Here is a 19,226-nt window from a genome sequence, read left to right as displayed (position 1 = left end):
ACCTTAGATGCCTATTCAATTCTTCCAAATAATGCTTTTGGTCAAGGATGGCAGTCATCTCTTCTTCTCTGTTTTTAAAGACAAATCATTTGTGTTACAAAGAAGGGGTGTTCAACCAATGAAAGTGCATACAGCAGTTATCTGAAACGATACAATTATGCCCGAGTAATGATTTAACGAGCAACTTAAAGGTAATAGTGCACTTAAAACAGACTTTAGACTTCGTCGTCATTTGGGAGAATTTCCTTAAAGAATTACTTTTGACCTTTTATATATCGTGCTTCATACCGCTCTTCTACGGGTTCTAAACGCTGCAAACAGGAGTTACAATCAGCCAATGTAAATGCACTCAATTTACCAATCTCAGAGGTATGCAAGCCATTGAAGTCGGAGCCTGGCTCCCCGGGATTCCAAACCATGACCTGTAAATGGCTGTAGAGTTTAACAGCAAAAGTCGAAGTCTCTCAGCTACTCTACCAGCATATTTGGAAGAAATGTCTAGTACCCAGATTTCATTATCACCATCCAACGAAATTTAGCCCGGGCTCTAAACCCATACAAAGTCTGTACTCTGTGGTCAGACAGACAGACAGACAGACAGACAGACACAGACACACACACCCACCCCTCCCCCCCAAAATATAACCTCTCACAACAGAGGGTCTGATTCATAAACCTCTAGGACTAATACTCACAAATCTGCTCCTTTAGTAATACGGACAAGTTACTTACCTTCGGTAACGCCTTATCTGGTACAGAAATAATCTAACTGCAGATTCCTTATCTTTGAACTTCCAGGCATCAAAATGGAGCCGGAAGAATTTTTGATAGCAGTACCCCTGCATGCCGGTAGATGGCATCAGTCGATTCTGCATTTCGTCATCGTGGTCACGTCTGTCGTCATCAATAAAACCACTGTTCCGGCGTGCGGACGTCAGTAGTTTTCACAATTTTCCATGCCTGAAGCACAGAGCCATGAAGTGACTGATCATGGTCTATTAAAAAAGACAACTAGGGCACTGAGGGGGGAGCAGCCAAGGCACTAAAAACTATTCTGCAGTGTGGGGAGGATGAGTGGGTCGGTAAGGAATCTGCGGCTAGACTATGTCTCTACCAGACAAGGTGTTATCCAGCCCTGCCAAGTATCATACAACAGACGTAAGACTAACGCATTTTAGTGCGGTGGTCCGCATCACCGCACTGAAATACAAAGTCACGCATTATAGCACCTCCGCAGTTGTCAAGTCGGAGGCCTCTGTAATGCACCATACTGTCTGTGAAAGAATTAGCAGTTCACAATGCGCCCTTCTCCCGGCAGGCTAAGGGGGATGGCTCAGTAGCTTGCTGCTCTAATTGCTGCGCTGCTACAATGTTACACACTAATAACACTCAACAGAGCAGAATTACGTCAGGAGTCAGTGCCCAATAAGGTAGAGTCAGCCAGGTGAGAGACAGTGTCAATTTGAAAGACAGATTTTAATAGGCGGGTTTGTCCTGCCGCCTGCAGCGCTAGTGCTCAGCGGGCGGAAGATACAATCTATTCATTTTGGCTGCTGCGGTAAATGGTGTTGAGATTATAGCCCACCGGCGAAGGCAGTGCTCTTCTAACAAACATGCCAGCACACTGCTGCTGTGCTCACACTTAAGTGGTCCTGCGACCCGACCCGAGCGGGTTCTCATCAGCCCAGAGGCAGCACATACAGGTGAGCCAGAATGTGGCCAGCATTGTCGAGGAAGTCCACGAATCGTTGCGGCCCGCCAATTGCCATTGGCTCTGGCTCGCCTCAGTAAGGTAATCTACTAGGGGTAAATTGCTAATCCTGAATGTACAATTAAGGCTTGTAAAGCAGAGTGAAAGAGGGCATTAGAGCAGACACCGTCAGTCAGCAGTGATCACTTTACATATGTTTATGATCACTGCCTTGCCCCACACCCAGTGTATTGTTGGGAATGACTTATTGGTCACAAAAATTCCTTCAACAATACAGTCAAAATATATGCGTAATTCATCAAAAATAATCTTCTTGGGACAAGATGATCAAGGCAAAGGCTTTTTGCATATGATTTTCTTTTTATTCACAAGCATAAAAAAAACAACCAGCCAACACGTGTTTCGTCAGTACAGAGTCCGTACCAAGACTTCCTCAAGGCTAAACGACGTTGAAATCGAACATGCCTTATAAAACTATGGTATGATAACCTCAAAGCATGATAACGCGACCCTTCCAGTCGCGTTATCATGTGCGTGGGACGCTAACGCTCGGGATCTCGGATGTGGTTTTGTACACATTGACAATACTGCCATTACTATTAGGAGCGAGTAGTCCGTCCTTCACGTCACCAGACGGGCAGAAAAGTTTTGAACACGGGACTACAGATACCGATGTTCTGGTCTCCACTACTCCCTCATTTCCACTTTAGCGGAGACATCTCATGAAGAACATAGTCGGCCATTGCCAAGAGGATCTTTCCTCCACGGCATCTAAGAACTTTGTTCCGGCATTGTATTTAAGATCCAGTCTGGGCCGATATATACATTTTCGCGCGTATTACCATGTCCACATCCCGCAGTGACTGACACAATATTTGAGGTTATCATACTATAGTTTTATATGGCATGTTCAATTTCAAAGCTGTTTACCCTTGAGGAAGTCTTGGTACGGACTCTGTACTGACGAAACACGTGTTGGCTGGTTGGTTTTTTGACGCTTGTGAATAAAAAGAAAATCATATGCAAAAAGACTTTGGCTTGATCATTTTGTCCCAAGAAGATTATTTTTGATGAATTATGCATATATTTTGACTCTATTGTTGAAGGAATTTTTGGTACCGATAAGTCATTTCCAACATTGCTTTCAGGATAGTGCTGAACTGACTCTTTTTGAATTTCTGTTTCGGCAGGTCATTTTGATTTGCTTTAGTCACCCTAGGCAGTGAGTGACAGCGGTCTCCCTAGCACTCCGACTGTACTTTCAGTTATTGTGATAACTGTGTGCCCTAACTTACAGACTATCTGATACTTGTATGTATTTGAATGTGCGGTTACTCCCTTCTAGGGAACACCACAACCAATTGCTTCTATCACCACACCCAGTGTATATCCATATGCACCTGTTGCAGCTAGCTGCAATCACTTTATAAACAGCCAGCTGCAGGTCGACACACCATCCCCTGTCCAGCCGTACAAAACATAAAGGGGGGAGAAAACAGAGTGACTGCCACTTGCAGAGTGAGCACAACCCCAGTGTAGACTCGTGACTACTGCGGCATTTCGAGGAACGGCATGGCATGTATTTTTAACTGTAGACAGTTAAGCAAGTAGTGAGTCTACTCACTATGGTACAGCTGCAAAGAAGTCTGCCATCTTCAAGTCAGGCTGGCAACCTCACTGATTCACTTGTTAAAACCTGATGCATTTTAACCGAAACGCTGAAAAACTTGACTACCTGTTTACAGGCGATAACATCCTATGTGAACTCCGAATTTTCGAGGTATGCCCAGCGTACATCATCTTCGTGTGAATTGTTTTCAGCCCAGTTATGGTTGACAGCACTAAAATCTCATGCTGCCAAGTGAGGATTTACACAGGCATTGTTCGCGGTAAGCACATGTCTGGGCTGTATTCCTTTCTGGCATTTGAGTTCTATTGGGTGGGTGGGGGCGCAATTGACAGCTCGAACTCTGCCTGTATGTGACAAATAACGACTTAACTACCAAACAAAAGGAACAGTATGGTGGAACTCTGAACTGCTCAGTTAAGTCAGCTGAAAGATCCGTGTTGGAGGCCCTCAGAACCGCTAGCAACACTGGTACAGCTTCTCTATTTAGATATGCCTTTTAAATAGTTTTTTTTTAACATTCTGGTAACTTTCTCAACAAATCAGGCCCCCAGTAATTGCTGCTGCAGCTCAGCACTGGGAGAGTAAAATTACGGGAAGACTGATGCCTGTCTTCGACCTCCTGCCCTCGACATACAAGTTTGTGTTAGTGCCCTTCCATTACTGGTGCTTTATAGAAGTTAAACTCTTTTTTGGGTTTATCATTGCTCAAATGTGTGTAATTTATGATATTTCTAGGTTTCCCTCATATTCATTGCTTGATTTTGCTTGTGAGAATATGTCACTCATAGTTGTTGAAATGTCACTCATAATTAGACCCAAATTTTGAAGATGTCACACATAGCAATCTGACACCTTGGCAGCTATGGTTATCGAAGGTAAGTAACTTGTCCAGCTGATCGCACATCTAGCCACGGATACCTTACATTTGAACAGATACCCAAGCAATACCTTCCCCAGAGGTGGGACTGTGGAAAAACTTTAGACCAGAAAGTCCTGCAAGACAGCGGCCAAACAGGCCCTCCCTGCAAACCTAAGAAACAGGCAGTAGTGTCTGGTGAACATGTGCAGAGAAGCGCATGTGGGCGATTGGCAAATATCGGCAATTGGAACACCACGCTGGAGGGCTGAGGCCGCGGCCTTCACTCTGGTGGACTGGGCTCTAAGGCCTTCAAAAGGCTGTTTCTTTGGTAAGGCGTAACATATTTCAATACGGAGGATAACCCAGCATGATATGGTCCTCTTCTGAACAGCATGCCCCTTCTTTGCTCCCACGTACCCTATAAAAGAGTTGATCATCCACCCGGAACTCTTTGGTGCAATCTAGGTAGAACGATAATGCTCTTTTTGGGTCCAGATGGTGGAGACACTCCTCTTCCTTAGAAGGATGCGGAGGTGCACAGAAAGTGGGCAGAGTAACAGACTGTCCCAGTTGGAAGGGAATTACCACCTTAGGCAGAAAAGTTGCCCTAGTTACTACTTTATAAAGAAAGACGGTCATGTAAGGAGGCTGTGAAGACAGTGCCGGCAGTTCACTCACCCTCCTGGCAGAGGTGATTGCCACCAAAAATGCAGTTTTAATAGTGAGCAGCTATAGAGGACATTCGCACAACGGCTCAAACATTAATACATTAAAAAGGTAAAGACCAAATTAAGGTCCCATTGTGGCATGATAAAAGTGGAAGGGGGGAAACGAGTGGGTTAACCCCTTAAAAAATATCTGAACAAGAGGGGATTTGAAAAGTGAAGGCTGATCTGGCAGCCGAAGAAAAGCTGATAGGGCCGAAAGGCAGCACTTCAGAGTTCCCAGAGCAGAGCCTGGCTGGGCGAAAGAAAAAATAAACGGGGGCACATATAACAAGGGGGCAGATAAGGGTTGAATAGACACTGCTGTAGAATATTTACAAAATTTGTTCCATCAGCAGGCGTATGCCGACTATGTGGAGGGATGCTTGGCTGCCAGGATAACTTTGCAGACTTCAGCAGGAAGGTCAAAAGCCGTCAACTGTCGCCGCTCAATCTCCATGCAAGGAGGCGGAGAGTAGACAGGTTCGGGTGGAGGACCTTCCTCTGATGCAGCGACAGAAGATTCTCCCTAAAGGGCAGCCTGATCAGAGGATCGATGCTCATTGCCAGAAGCTCGAGATGCCAGATTCTCCATGCTCAGTCCGGAGCCACAAGAACGACTTTTGCCCAGTGCTCCTGATCTTCTTGAGCACTCTAGGCAGGAGTGGTATGGGCGGAAAGGCGTACAGGAGGCCTGAGCACCACTCGTGACGAAAAGCGTACCTGAGCGAGAATCGCCTTGGAAACTCCAATGCGTAAAATTGATGACAGCAATTTTGCACATTCTCTTTGGAGGCAAACGCACAAGTTACTACGTGTGTAACGATATATCTGTAAGAGACATTAGTTAGTATTAGATTCCTTACCTTAGATATCCCCAGGCGTCAGACTGGATCCGGAAACTTTTGCGTAGCAGTACCCTTGCGGGTCGGTAGGCGTTGTCTGCGTCTCCGCGTCCGTCGTCGGCGTCGTGATGACGTCGTCGGAGTACTTAGACGCCGCCTCTGCGTGCTGACGTCAGTTCTTAGACACAGCTTTTCCGCGCCAGAAACGCAGAGCCATGTTAAAAACCAACACTGGTGCCATTGAAACTAGGGCCATGAAAGGGGGTAACCCTAACCCTAGATATCGGTTCGCAGAACGGGGAGGATGGGTGGGTCGGTAAGAAATCTAATACTAACTAATGTCTCTTACAGATCTATCGTTACACAAGTAGTAACTTGTGCATCTGAAAGAGACACGTTAGTATTAGATTCCTTACCTTAGAATAGATACCCCAGCAATACCAACCCCGGTGGTGGGTCTGCGAACCAATAATCACACCAGAAAGTCCTGGAGGACAGAACGGCCAAAGAAGCCATCCCTCCGGACTTGGCTGTCCAGGCAGTAGTGTCTTGCAAACGTGTGCAGCGATGCCCACGTAGCTGCCTGACAGATGTCCTGTAAGGGCACTCCCCAGCCCAGGTCAGTTGTAGTCGCCGTGGCTCGGGTAGAGTGATAACTGCAAACACAGCGCTGATTTGCATATTGCCATTGTCTAACCCAGGGTGGTGTGGAGTGGAAAAACGATGGGTTTGGGCCCAGATCTTTGGACTGGGGTGAATGTGTGACATTGATCCACATTCTGTCCATCATTGTTGGGTTTGCAGTTACCGCTCTAAGTGTACTGGGGATGCTCAGACGTGAGTCCCAGTTACTCCACACCACTGGAATCAAGCTAGCCGGGCTGATGAGGTGTTACCTCGAAACCGGGCCGGTCCTCGGATGCTTGTTTCCGTTCTGGGAAGGACATGGCTTTTGTAGTTCGGACTGGACTGTTCCCATGGGGCACAGGGTCAGCGCTGATTTGCATATTGCCATTGTCTAACCCAGGGTGGTGTGGAGTGGAAAAACGATGGATTTGGGCCCAGATCTTTGGACTGGGGTGAATGTGTGACATTGATCCACATTCTGTCCATCATTGTTGTGTTTGCAGTTACCGCTCTAAGTGTACTGGGGATGCTCAGACGTGAGTCCCAGTTACTCCACACCACTGGAATCACGCTAGCCGGGCTGATGAGGTGTTACCTCGAAACCGGGCCGGTCCTCGGATGCTTGTTTCCGTTCTGGGAAGGACATGGCTTTTGTAGTTCGGACTGGACTGTTCCCATGGGGCACAGGGTCAGCGCTGATTTGCATATTGCCATTGTCTAACCCAGGGTGGTGTGGAGTGGAAAAACGATGGATTTGGGCCCAGATCTTTGGACTGGGGTGAATGTGTGACATTGATCCACATTCTGTCCATCATTGTTGTGTTTGCAGTTACCGCTCTAAGTGTACTGGGGATGCTCAGACGTGAGTCCCAGTTACTCCACACCACTGGAATCAAGCTAGCCGGGCTGCAGAGAGGTGTTACCTTGAAACCGGGCCGGTCCTCGGATGCTTGTTTCCGTTCTGGGAAGGACATGGCTTTTGTAGTTCGGACTGGACTGTTCCCATGGGGCACAGGGTCAGCGCTGATTTGCATATTGCCATTGTCTAACCCAGGGTGGTGTGGAGTGGAAAAACGATGGATTTGGGCCCAGATCTTTGGACTGGGGTGAATGTGTGACATTGATCCACATTCTGTCCATCATTGTTGTGTTTGCAGTTACCGCTCTAAGTGTACTGGGGATGCTCAGACGTGAGTCCCAGTTACTCCACACCACTGGAATCAAGCTAGCCGGGCTGATGAGAGGTGTTACCAAGAAACCGGGCCGGTCCTCGGATGCTTGTTTCCGTTCTGGGAAGGACATGGCTTTTGTAGTTCGGACTGGACTGTTCCCATGGGGCACAGGGTCAGCGCTGATTTGCATATTGCCATTGTCTAACCCAGGGTGGTGTGGAGTGGAAAAACGATGGATTTGGGCCCAGATCTTTGGACTGGGGTGAATGTGTGACATTGATCCACATTCTGTCCATCATTGTTGTGTTTGCAGTTACCGCTCTAAGTGTACTGGGGATGCTCAGACGTGAGTCCCAGTTACTCCACACCACTGGAATCAAGCTAGCCGGGCTGATGAGAGGTGTTACCTCGAAACCGGGCCGGTCCTCGGATGCTTGTTTCCGTTCTGGGAAGGACATGGCTTTTGTAGTTCGGACTGGACTGTTCCCATGGGGCACAGGGTCAGCGCTGATTTGCATATTGCCATTGTCTAACCCAGTGTGGTGTGGAGTGGAAAAACGATGGATTTGGGCCCAGATCTTTGGACTGGGGTGAATGTGTGACATTGATCCACATTCTGTCCATCATTGTTGTGTTTGCGGGTAGAGTGAGCCCGCAATCCAACAGGGGGCTCCTTTTTAGCCAAGGAGTAGCATGCCTGGATACACAAGATGATCCACCGGGAGATGGTCCTCTTGTGCACCGCTTTCCCCTTCTTAGCGCCCACGTAACCATAAAGAGTTGGTCATCCACCCGGAACTGGCGTGTGCGATCCAAGTAAAATGAGAACGGACGTTTTGGGTCCAGACGGTGGAGCCGCTCTTCTTCTTTAGAGGGATGCGGTGGCGGGAAGAAGGTTGGCAAGGTGATAGACTGCCCGATGTGGAAGGCCGTGACAACCTTGGGCAGGAAAGATGGCTTAGTACGCAACACCACTTTGTCCGGATGGACAGAAACGAAAGGTGGAGTACAAGAAAGGGCCTGGAGCTCACTCACTCTCCTGGCAGAGGTGATGGCAACCAGGAAAGCAGTCTTCAGAGTAAGAAGGCGGAGAGGACAGTTGTGAAGTGGCTCAAAGGGAGCGCACATCAGAAACGTAAGAACCAGGTTCAAGTCCCACTGAGGCATCACAAACGGAACAGGAGGGAATGTGTGTGTGATGCCCTTTAGAAATCTATTTACAATAGGGGACTTGAACAAAGAAGGTTGATCAGACAGCCTTAGTAAGGCTGAAAGGGCAGAAAGGTAGCCCTTGATAGTGCCCAGAGCAGAGCCCTGCTGGGCAAGAGAAAGAAGGAAGAGAAGAACCTCAGAAAGAGGGGCAGCAAGAGGATCCACAGCCTTTGCTGTGCACCATGCCACAAATCTGTTCCACCTGCAGGCGTATACCGACTTTGTGGAGGGTCGCCTGGCTGCCAGAATGACGTTACAGACTTCAGGAGGCAAGTCAAATGGCCTCAACTGTCACCGCTCAATCTCCAAGCATGGAGGTGGAGACTGGACAGGTTCGGGTGGAGGACCGTCCCCTGCTGCTGCGACAGAAGGTCCTCCTGAAGAGGCAGACAAACCGGGGGATCGACTGACATACTGAGTAGCTCTGGATACCAGTACCTTCGTGCCCAGTCCGGAGCCACAAGGATGACTTGGGCCCGGTCGCGCTTGATCTTCTTCAGCACTCTGGGCAGAAGTGGTATAGGCGGAAGGGCGTACAATAGACCGCAACTCCACTCGCGACGAAAAGCGTCTCCGAGCGAGTGCCGCCTTGGAAATTCCAACGTGCAGAACTGATGACATTGCGCGTTCTCTTCGGTGGCGAATAGATCTAACCAAGGCTCTCCCCATTGCTGAAAGAGGCCTTGCGCCACGTCCGAGTTCAGACGCCATTCGTGATCCATCATGCACCGACGGCTGAGCTCGTCTGCCCTGGCGTTTAGAGATCCTGCCAGATGTTGAGCCACCAGGGTCACGCCCTGGCGTTCCAGCCATTGCCAGAGGCGCAGAGCCTCCTGGCAAAGGGTCCACGACCCCACCCCGCCCTGTTTGTTGCAGTACCACATGGCGGTGGTGTTGTCCGTGAACACCTGCACTACACTCCCCCGGACAGAGGGGAGGAATACCTTCAGTGCTAGACGAATCGCCCGTAACTCCAACAGGTTGATGTGGAGCAGGGCCTCCACCTCTCCCATGTGGCCCCCCCCACCCTGGAGGGACGCGTCCGTCACAACTACGTGCTCCGGTTGGGGAAGGGAGAGGGATCTGCCGCTGACCCAATCACGGTCCGTGAGCCACCACTGCAGCTGTCTCGCAGTGCCCTCCGAGATCAGGACGTGGTCGGACAGATTGCCCTGATGCTGGGCCCACTGAAACTTCAGGTCCCACTGCAGGGCCCGCATCCCCCACCTGGCGTGATGCACCAGTAGGATGCAGGAGGCCATCAGCCCCAGAAGCCGCAGCGTCAACCTGACCAAGACCCGGGATAACGGCTGAAAGATGGGAATCAGAGCCTGAATATCCTGGACCCGCTGTTCGGGTGGATAAACTCGAAAAAGCGCAGAGTCGAGAACCGCTCCGATGAAAAGGAACTTCGGAGAGGTGCACAGGTGTGACTTCGGCACATTGATGGAGAACCCCAGCTAGTGCAGGAGATCTGGCGTAGTCTGGAGGTGGCTGACGACTGTCTGGGGCGAGCCCGCCTTCAACAACCAGTCGTCGAGGTAGGGGAAGACTGAAACCCCTAACCTGCGCAGATGAGCTGCGACCACCGCCATCACCTTTGTGAACACCCGTGGGGCGCTGATAAGGCCGAAGGGGAGCACGGTATACTGAAAGTGCTCGTGGCTAACCGTGAACCGCAGGTAGCGCCGGTGGGCCGGCAGGACGGGGATGTGGAAATAAGCGTCCTGCAAGTCCAACGCTACCATCCAGTCTCCTGGGTCCAGGGCAGCTAGGACCTGAGCCAGTGTCAGCATTTTGAACTTCTCCTTCCGGAGGAAGCCGTTGACGTTCCTTAGGTCCAAGATAGGGCGTAGGCCCCCTTTGCCCTTCTTGGGTACCAGAAAGTAGTGGGAGTAGCAACCACACCCTACTTCTGGCCCAGGAACGCGCTCGATGGCCCCCTTGGCCAAGAGGGCCGTAACTTCCTCCTGCAGAAGTCGCAAATGATCCCCCGATACACGGTGGTTCTAAGGTGGCATGGCTGGAGGAGTCGCCTCGAAGGGGAGGGAGTAGCTCCTTTGGACGATTTGCAGCACCCACCTGTCCGAAGTGACAGTGCGCCAGTGGAGGTGGTGATGGCGAACCCTGCCCCCCACTGGCGTCACATGGGCCTGAAAGCACGGACTAGGAGGATTTAGAGGCGGATGCTGCGGGGGAAGGTGTGGACTGACCTCGCCGTTGTCCCTGACCGCCGGGACGGCGGTTCCCACGGCCACCACCGCGTTGGGTATTACCTTGCGGAGCGTGGCTGGCAGCACGTGTGGGTACACCCCTTCCGTGGCCACGAAAGGAGTGAAAAGCAGCCGATTGCTGGTGCGGGGCCGAGGGGCCCAAGGACTTGGCCGTAGCCCTGGAGTCCTTAAAGCGCTCAAGCGCATGGTCTGCCTTGTCGCCAAAGAGGCGACGGCCATCAAACGGCATGTCCATCAGTGTGTTTTGGACATCGGCCGAAAAGTTGGCGGACCTCAACCAGGCGTGGCGTCTGACTGCCACCGTCGTTGTCATCGCTCTACCTAGTGAGTCGGTGGTATCCAGCCCACACCGGATAGAATATTTGGCTGCATCCCGGCCCTCCACAAGGGCTTGGCCGAGTTTGGCCCGTACCTCCAACGGACACTCTGGCAGGACTTCCGCAACCGTATCCCACAGAGAGTGGGTGTAGCGGCCCAAGAGGCATGCGGTGTTGGAAGACCGCAGTCCCAGACTAAGGGAGGAGAAGATCTTTTTACCGTACTGCTCGTACCTCTTGGATTCCCTGTGCGGCGGCGCCGACGGGAATGCGGTCTGGGAATTGGAGGCCTGGATGACCAGGCTCTCGGGGGTGGGATGGGTGGACAGGAAACATGGGTCGCCCGGGGCTGGACGGTGGCGTCTGGCCACGTTCCTATCTACGGGCGAACCCGTAGCGGGCTTGGACCAAGTGCCCAGAAGAACGTCGGTCAAGGCCTCATTAAAGGGCAGCGGAGGCTCGGCCGACCTTGACTGCGGTTTAAGGACCTCAGTGAGGAGATTAGTCCTCACGGCCGCGACGGGGAGCTCAAGGCTCAAGGCCTTGGCAGCCCTCATCAACACCACACTGTAGGTTGCCCCCTCCTCCGAAGCCACGGTAGGAGGGGAGACAAAACCAGTGTCTGGAGAGGTGTCCAGGCCACTGGCCTCCCCAAGGTCTCCTGCCCAGTCCTCATGAGACTGACACTCTCGGGTCAGAGGGTCCTCAGACCCCTCCCAATCCCCTTCATCACCCATCTCCTGTAACTCGGGGTTCTCAACTAATGGGGCCTGCTCATAGAAGTGAAACTCCCCAAACGACGTCTGGAGCGGCGCCCATCGGGGCCGTCCCGACGTCGGAACAGGAATGAAGGGGGCATCGGGGACAGAGGCGACACCTGATGGTGCGACGCCGGGGAGGTCGTAAGGTCCACCGGCGACGATCCAGATCCCGAAGAAGGTCTAGCGGCATCCCGCGGCGCCATGCCCGAAGGCGCCGGTGGCGCCGGGGCCACTGTACCCGGGATAGTGGGAACCTGCGGCGCGGGCCCTAAGGCGTTGGCGCCGTCGGGGCCCGAAGCACCCGACGGCGTCGGGCCGAAAACCCCAACCCGCTAGAGGCCCCAGACGGGTCCGCTGGGCCCGAAGGCGCCGCGGAGCCCGTCGGAGGAGAGAGTTTACTCATGGCCATGAGGAAGCGCTCGATCTCCTCCGGCGTCGCGTTGAGCCCAGGGACCGGAGGGTGTGGAGCTGAACGCGGCGCCCGCAACTCCGACGGAGCCGCATGGGCGGTGTCACCCGAACCCCCGGCCGCATCGCGCGAGCGTCGGGGGGAGTCCGCAGAGCGATGACGCCTCTTGGACTTCTTGTGCTTCTTACCTGACGACGACTTCGACCCGGAGGAGTGCGGCCTACTCTCGGAGCTGTGGTGGCTCCGAGCCCGCGACCTGTCCCTCGACCTCCCGTGGGACCGAGACCTCTCGCGGCGCGGGACCGACTGCCGGAGTTCGAGTCGCCTGCGGGACCGCTCCCGCCTGGCTTTTGAAGAGAGGGCCCGGCAGTCGGAGCAGGCCTTGTCGTCGTGCTCGACGCCTAGACAAGTTAAACACAGGTGGTGAGGATCCGTGACCGACATCGTGCGGTCGCAATCCTCGCAGTGCTTAAAGCCGGGCATCCCTACGGCACCAATCGGAGTCGAAAGGCTTCGAGAAATTATCAAAAAACGATCAAAAAGTTAGTCAAAAATTGACTAGGGTTACTGCTTTTTCCAGATCTGAGCTTGCTGGCGCGGAAAAAAGAAGAACTGACGTCAGCACGTGGAGGCGGCGTCTAAGTACTCCGACGACGTCATCACGGCGCCCACGACGCCGACGAAGGACGCGGAGCCGCAGGCGACGCCTACCGATGCGCAAGGGTACTGCTACGCAAAAGTTTCCGGATCCAGTCTGACGCCTGGGGATATTCTAAGGTAAGGATTCTAATACTAACGTGTCTCTTTCAGATAAATCTAATCAAGGCTCTCCCCACCGCTGGAAGAATCCTTGCACCACCTCTGGATGGAGATGCCACTCGTGATACGCAAGGCACTGTCGGCTGAGTTCATCTGCTCTGGCATTCAGAGAACTGGCCAGATGTTGAACCACCAGGGAAATGCCCTGTGGTTCCAGCCAAGTCCAGAGACGCAAGGCCTCTAGACAGACGGTCCACAACCCCACACCCTCCTATTTGTTGCAGTACCATAAGGTAGTGTTGTCTGTGAACACCTGAACCAGCCTTACCTTGATGGACGGTAAAAAGGCTTTTAGTGCCAATCGGATTGCCTGAAGCTCCAACAGGTTGATAGGGAGCCTGGCTTCCACCAGAGTCCTCTGATCTCCACTTCTCCCAGGAGGCCGCAATCTTCCCAGAAGAGAAGCATCCTTAACTATTGTGAGATCTGGGTGGGGAAAGGAGAGGGTTCTGCTTAGGACTCAATCACTGTTTGTTAGCCACCACTGAATGCGTTTTGCAGTGCCCTCCGATATCTGAACCAGGTCGGTAAGATTTCCCCAAAGCTGTGCCCACTGGAACTTCAAGTCTCACTGAAGAGCCTGCATGTGCCATCTGGCATGGCCCACAAGCAGGATGCAGGAGGCCATGAGGCCCATCAGCATCAGAGTCATTCTCAGCGCATTCAGGATAGAGGCTGCAACATCAGTATCATAGCCTGAATATCCTGGACTCGCCGCTAAGGAGGATAAGCCTGAAACTGCACGGTGTCCAGAATTGCTCCGATAAAAAGAAGCGTATGAGAGGGAGTCAGGTGTGACTTCGGCACACTGATAGTGAACCCCAGCGATTACAGGAGGTACACTGCTGTCTGGAGTTGCGAAACGACTGCTTGGGAGGAGCCAGCCTTCAGTAACCAGTCACAGAGATAGAGGAAGACTAGACCCCTGATCTTCGTAGATTGGCTGCAACCACCACCATCACCTTTGTGAACACCTGAGGGGCACTGGTGAGGCCAAAGGGGAGCAGGGCAAACTGAAAGTGATTAAGGCCCATCGTAAACCACAGGTAGCAATGATGGGCAGGCAGAACAGGAATATAGAAATAGGCATCATGCAAGTCCAACGCAATCGGTGAGCATCTTGATCTTCTTGAGGAAGCAGTCGAGGGCTCAGAGGTCAAGGATAGGGCAAAGGCCTTGGTCCTTCTTTGGAACCAGAAAATAGCAGGAATAACAAACAGTGCCTATTCTGGTCCAGGAACCTTCTCTATAGCTCCCTGGGGAAAGAGAGTCTTGCCTGCCTCATGGAGCAGAATAAGATGATACTCCATCAGACGACTGTACAATGGAAGCATAGATGGAGGTATAGTCTTGTAGGGGAGGGAGTAGTCCCATCAGACTATTTGCAATACCCACCTGTCTGAGGTGATGTCAAGTCAGTGGTGGAGGTGATGGTGTATCCTGCCACCAACTGGACTTGTATGATCCAGGGGAATCAGACTAGGAAGGTTTTGTGGTGGCGGAGGGGATTGTGGCTTGGCTCGACTTCTGGCTGCCCAAGCCTTGAGGTCGGGGTGAAACGCGTTGACGGCCCGACAAAGGTTGCTGAACTTGCAGGGCTCTCTGGGTAGGCATGGTTGGAAGCCTCTTGCATAGCCACGAAAGGAGAGAAAATCATACACAGGCCGGGATGTTGTGGTGAGGCCTCAGGACTTGGCCGTAGCCCATGAGTCCTTAAAAATGCTCAAGAGCTGCATCTGCTTGGTCTCCAAAGAGACGGGAGTCATCAAAGGGCATGTCCATAAGATTAGCCTGGACATCCCCCGAAAATCTAGACGTCCTCAGCCAGGCGTGGTGTCCTATGGCCATATCAAGGAAATCACTCTACCTAGTGAGTGAGTTGTGTCCAAGCCACAGCGATTGGCGAACTTCGCTGCATCTCTCCTGTCTAAAGTTGCTTAATAGAGCCGAACCTGGTCCTCCTTTGAGCTCTGGACAGCACCTGCATACCCGTATCCCATATCAAATGGAAATTACGGCCCAAAAGGCATTCAGTGTTCACCAGCCGCAAACCTAGACTGGCGGAAGAGAACATTTTCTTCACAAAGCTTTCTAGTCTTTTGGATTCCCTGTCCGGGGGTGCGGAAGGGAACGCACCACAGAAAGCTAGGACCACCAAGCTATGTGAGGTGGGTCGTGAGGAAAGCTGGGTCACTTGGTGCAGGCAATCGTTCTGTTCACAGGAGCCCCTGTGCTGTTCTTGGACAAGGTTCCCAGAAGAACCTCCGTCAAGGCTGCATTGAAAGGCAGCAAGGGTTCTGAGTGGAGACACCAGGCTGCAGGACCTCTTTCAAGACATTAGTCTTGACTGCCTCTGTAGAAAGCTGCAGGTCCAGGACCTACGCAGCCCTTTGCACCACCATTGCAAATGATGCCCCCTCCTCCGTAGGAAGGTTAGGTGGAGACAGCATGCCAGAATCTGGGGAGGTGTCCAGGCCACTGGCATCACCCAGTTCCTCATACCAGACTATATCCTGAGGTTGTGGGATTTCTAAGGGATCCTGCTCCCCCTCCCAATCCTCCTCATCCATCCCTAACCCTTCAGAATTGGGAAGGTTGAGTCAGCACTGGTCTCCGCATCGGTGGATGCCTGGCCCAATGAATATAGGGGTGTTCTGTTTACATTCACAGGCTGGAATTGCACTTACTCCAGACAAGAACAAAGTAGGGTGTGCCACTAATCATTGGTGGTATTTCTCCATTAAACGAGCCGACATAAGTGGCACTGGGTCGCGATTAGTTTTACGGACTGCTCCCTCCAAGCCTTCATTGGCATGGCCTGGGAATCGGAGCACGGTTTTGTGTTGTGGTCGAGCTCCAGGCACCGGAGTCACCCTGAGTGGGGGTCCGTGACCGACATGGCGGGGTGACAGGCGTTGCACAGATTGAACCTAGAGCTCTTCTTGTTAGGGGTGTTCTGTCTCCATTCACAGGCTGGAATGGCACTTACTCATGACATGAACAAAGTAGAGTGTGCCACTAATCATAGGTGGCATTTCGCCATTAGTAAGAGAGTTCTAAAATTGCAAAATTCCAGTAATACTGCGTTCTTCACTCAGGATTGGGAATTTATGCTCACTAAATGCTTTTATTGCACCTAAATTATACTTTGGGGAATTGATTTTACCATGATTATTATACAATGCTTGGGTGCATGTGCAGACTTATTGTCTCCAATGAAGTTTTCAATCTCAAGTTGTACTATGTGCTATGAGAAGTATTAGTTTATGTTCTCCAAGGAGGAGCCACAGAGTAGAGGTCAGCTGCTTCAGAACATCCTGTAGAAACAAGCAGGATATTGTGGGGGCTAGCTTTAGCAAATGCTTGTCTTACAGACACTGCAACAACAAAGGTGTGCACCGAATACTTGAAATTATGTTAGCCACTGGCAATCGCTCGGGCCGTATCCCAAACCATCGTCCAGCTATACCTGGTCGTTTGGGCTGGACTGTTCTGATTGGAGCAGGGTCAAGGCTGATTTGTATATGGCTGGGTCCAAACAGAGGTAGCATGATGGGCGAAAAATTATGGATTGGAATGCTGCCCCAAGCGATACCCAGCAGCAGGGCCGGACTGTGATCCCAACACAGCCCTGAAAATGTTGTCAGACCGGCCTCCACCGCGGGGGGCGCAATTGTCAAGCACTGCTGCTTAAAAAAAACGGCCCTCAGCACTGCTGCTTTTGTTACTCTAGGCCGATATTGCAGCATTGCTGTACAATGGCCTCCAGTAATAAACAAGCATTTACAATGCAATAGGTCTCCCAGCTTTAAAGTTTGAGCTATTGGCATTGTATATTACAATGTGTTACATTAACTTGTTATCAAACTCTGAATTGTTGTATAAAGATGATTTGCAAACTGTCAAATGTTGCTGAATAGTAAGCAACGTTGTGAATAATATTGTTTGCTAGTCATCCTTGGGTACCAGAGTACTTCACTTGAGGCAGCTCACTACTCTGCACTCACTACTCTGCACTCACTACTCTGCACTCACTGCTCACTACTCTGCACTCACTACTCACTACTCTGCACTCACTACTCACTACTCTGCACTCACTACTCACTACTTCTAACGTCATTGATTAACAAAAGGATTTCTTGTTTTTGGATCTGTCTTGAGCATATCAATTTGGTTACCTGTTGAAATGCTAATATTCTCATTTAGAAAGACATATGAACTCACTTCATAAATGGAAGGACTTCTGGCCTAGAGAGCACTAGGGATTGTTTTGGTATTGATTGACTAGAAAGCTATTTGCTATTTTCTTGGTGGTAGGTTGGCAGATTTTAGAAACTCAATAGCTAGTTGTATCTATGATAAGCAGGTGACTATGAACAAGATATTGATTTTGATGGGTCAGCTCAACTTTCACTCGCAAAGTATCCCTTAGGTAATCTCCTTATGTAGATTCATTTTACAGTCAAATGTAGGTTGGAAAGCTAAACACCTCTGGACACAACTACCTGCTCCAGTTGGGGACAATTTACAAAATTTTGTTGGGTGATTCCCATGGTACAGTAATTTGGCCTGTGCTGTCATCTGTGTACACTAATGCTCATGTGAGCGTATGTTTGGGGCCACTTGTGGCAATGAGCGCAATATGCAGTGACGGCCTGAGGAGTGCCTTGCTATACAGTTAGCCAGGAAAATTACATTTCTGGAATTATTACCCATTGTGATCACACTGCAAATATAAATGCTTCACTTCTCGGCTCAAAGTATGGTATTGGTGTCACATCATGTAAGTGGCTGACACCTTTAGTAATCAGAGACATTCTTAGTATTTTGAGGACTAAAAGGGGTGCCTGATTTGTGTGCTGGGAGCACAACTTTGGCACTCACGGAGACCACACCTCACAAGCCTTCCGGGTCTGGCAGTGTTAAAGAAAAAGATGAATGCCCACTTCTTCAAGGAAGCTTTTCTAACCATGCTCGAAATGTCTGGACTTCACCCTTCCCTTATTTCCCCCTGCGATTGATCCTAAATAACGAGAAGATCCCACAACTCCCAAGAAATGGCTTGGGCTACTCATGCTCTGCATCATTAGATGTTACAGTACTATGGAGTGACTCGGATCACAAGCCAGTGCTTTACAATATAAGTAAATAATATAGCTGATAATATATAGCTAACAGAAGACGGAAAGAATCCACGGACGGAATACACGGAGGCCGCCCCGGAAGTCAGGCACGGTCGCCTGTGACGGGGGCGGGGCCACGTCCAGACCGGAAGAGGAGGCAGGCGGAGTCGATGCGTCTCGCGGCCCGGGGCTCCTGTGAGCGGTGTGGAGACCCGGGGCCGCGCTAGCAGGAGGTTGGGCGCCGCGTGCTGAGAGAAGAGTCCCCGACATTGCCCAGGTAAGTTTCAAAAGGCTGGGGGGGCGGGGGGGCCTCGGCGCACTCGTGTGTGTATGCATGGGAGAGTGTGAAGGCTGGGGGGGCGGGGGGGGGCCTCGGCGCACTCGTGTGTGTGTGTATGCATGGGAGAGTGTGTGTCTCTGTATGTATGTATGTATGTATGTGCGTGCGTGCATGGGTGCTCGTGTGTGTGTCTGTGTCTGTGTGAATGCGCATGCGTGTGGGAGCTTCCCAGGAGACAGCAGCTGGCCACAGCGCTCGTTCGCGTGCGCGTGGCCAGCTCTAATCGCCTCCTCGGAGACAAAATGCGCGCGGCCAGTACTGTCTCCTGGGGAGCACAGTCAGTGACAAAAGATCTCCTGGCGGACACAGCGCTGACGCGCTGTTAAACGCCAGGAGACCTAAAAACAGCCCCCCACCGCTCAAAAAACGGCCCCACCCTTCCAGCTTCCTGGGCTAGGGCCGGCTGGCCCTGGCCAGCAGCGGAGATTAATTCAAGCATTCCATCCATCACCTTGTTGTAGCA

At 51.4% G+C, this 19,226-nt stretch overlaps 1 protein-coding gene across 3 annotated transcripts in view; it reads right to left on the bottom strand.

Annotated features, from left to right (window-relative positions):
* The window catches only part of RUFY1 (RUN and FYVE domain containing 1), a 594,809-nt gene that overhangs the window by 372,563 nt on the left and 203,020 nt on the right, over nt 1-19,226 (bottom strand). For all 3 annotated transcript variants that reach the window (XM_078653337.1, XM_078653336.1, XM_078653338.1), the window contains exon 7: nt 3-68. In XM_078653337.1, the coding sequence (XP_078509463.1) occupies nt 3-68 (66 nt within the window). The remainder of the gene's footprint in view (nt 1-2; nt 69-19,226) is intronic.

Source organism: Lissotriton helveticus, chromosome 7 (genome assembly GCF_964261635.1).
Source record: "Lissotriton helveticus chromosome 7, aLisHel1.1, whole genome shotgun sequence".
In the NCBI taxonomy this organism is placed as follows: Eukaryota; Metazoa; Chordata; class Amphibia; order Caudata; family Salamandridae; genus Lissotriton; species Lissotriton helveticus.
Note: the sequence above shows the minus strand (reverse complement) of the source record. Positions and strands in the feature narration are given on the sequence as shown.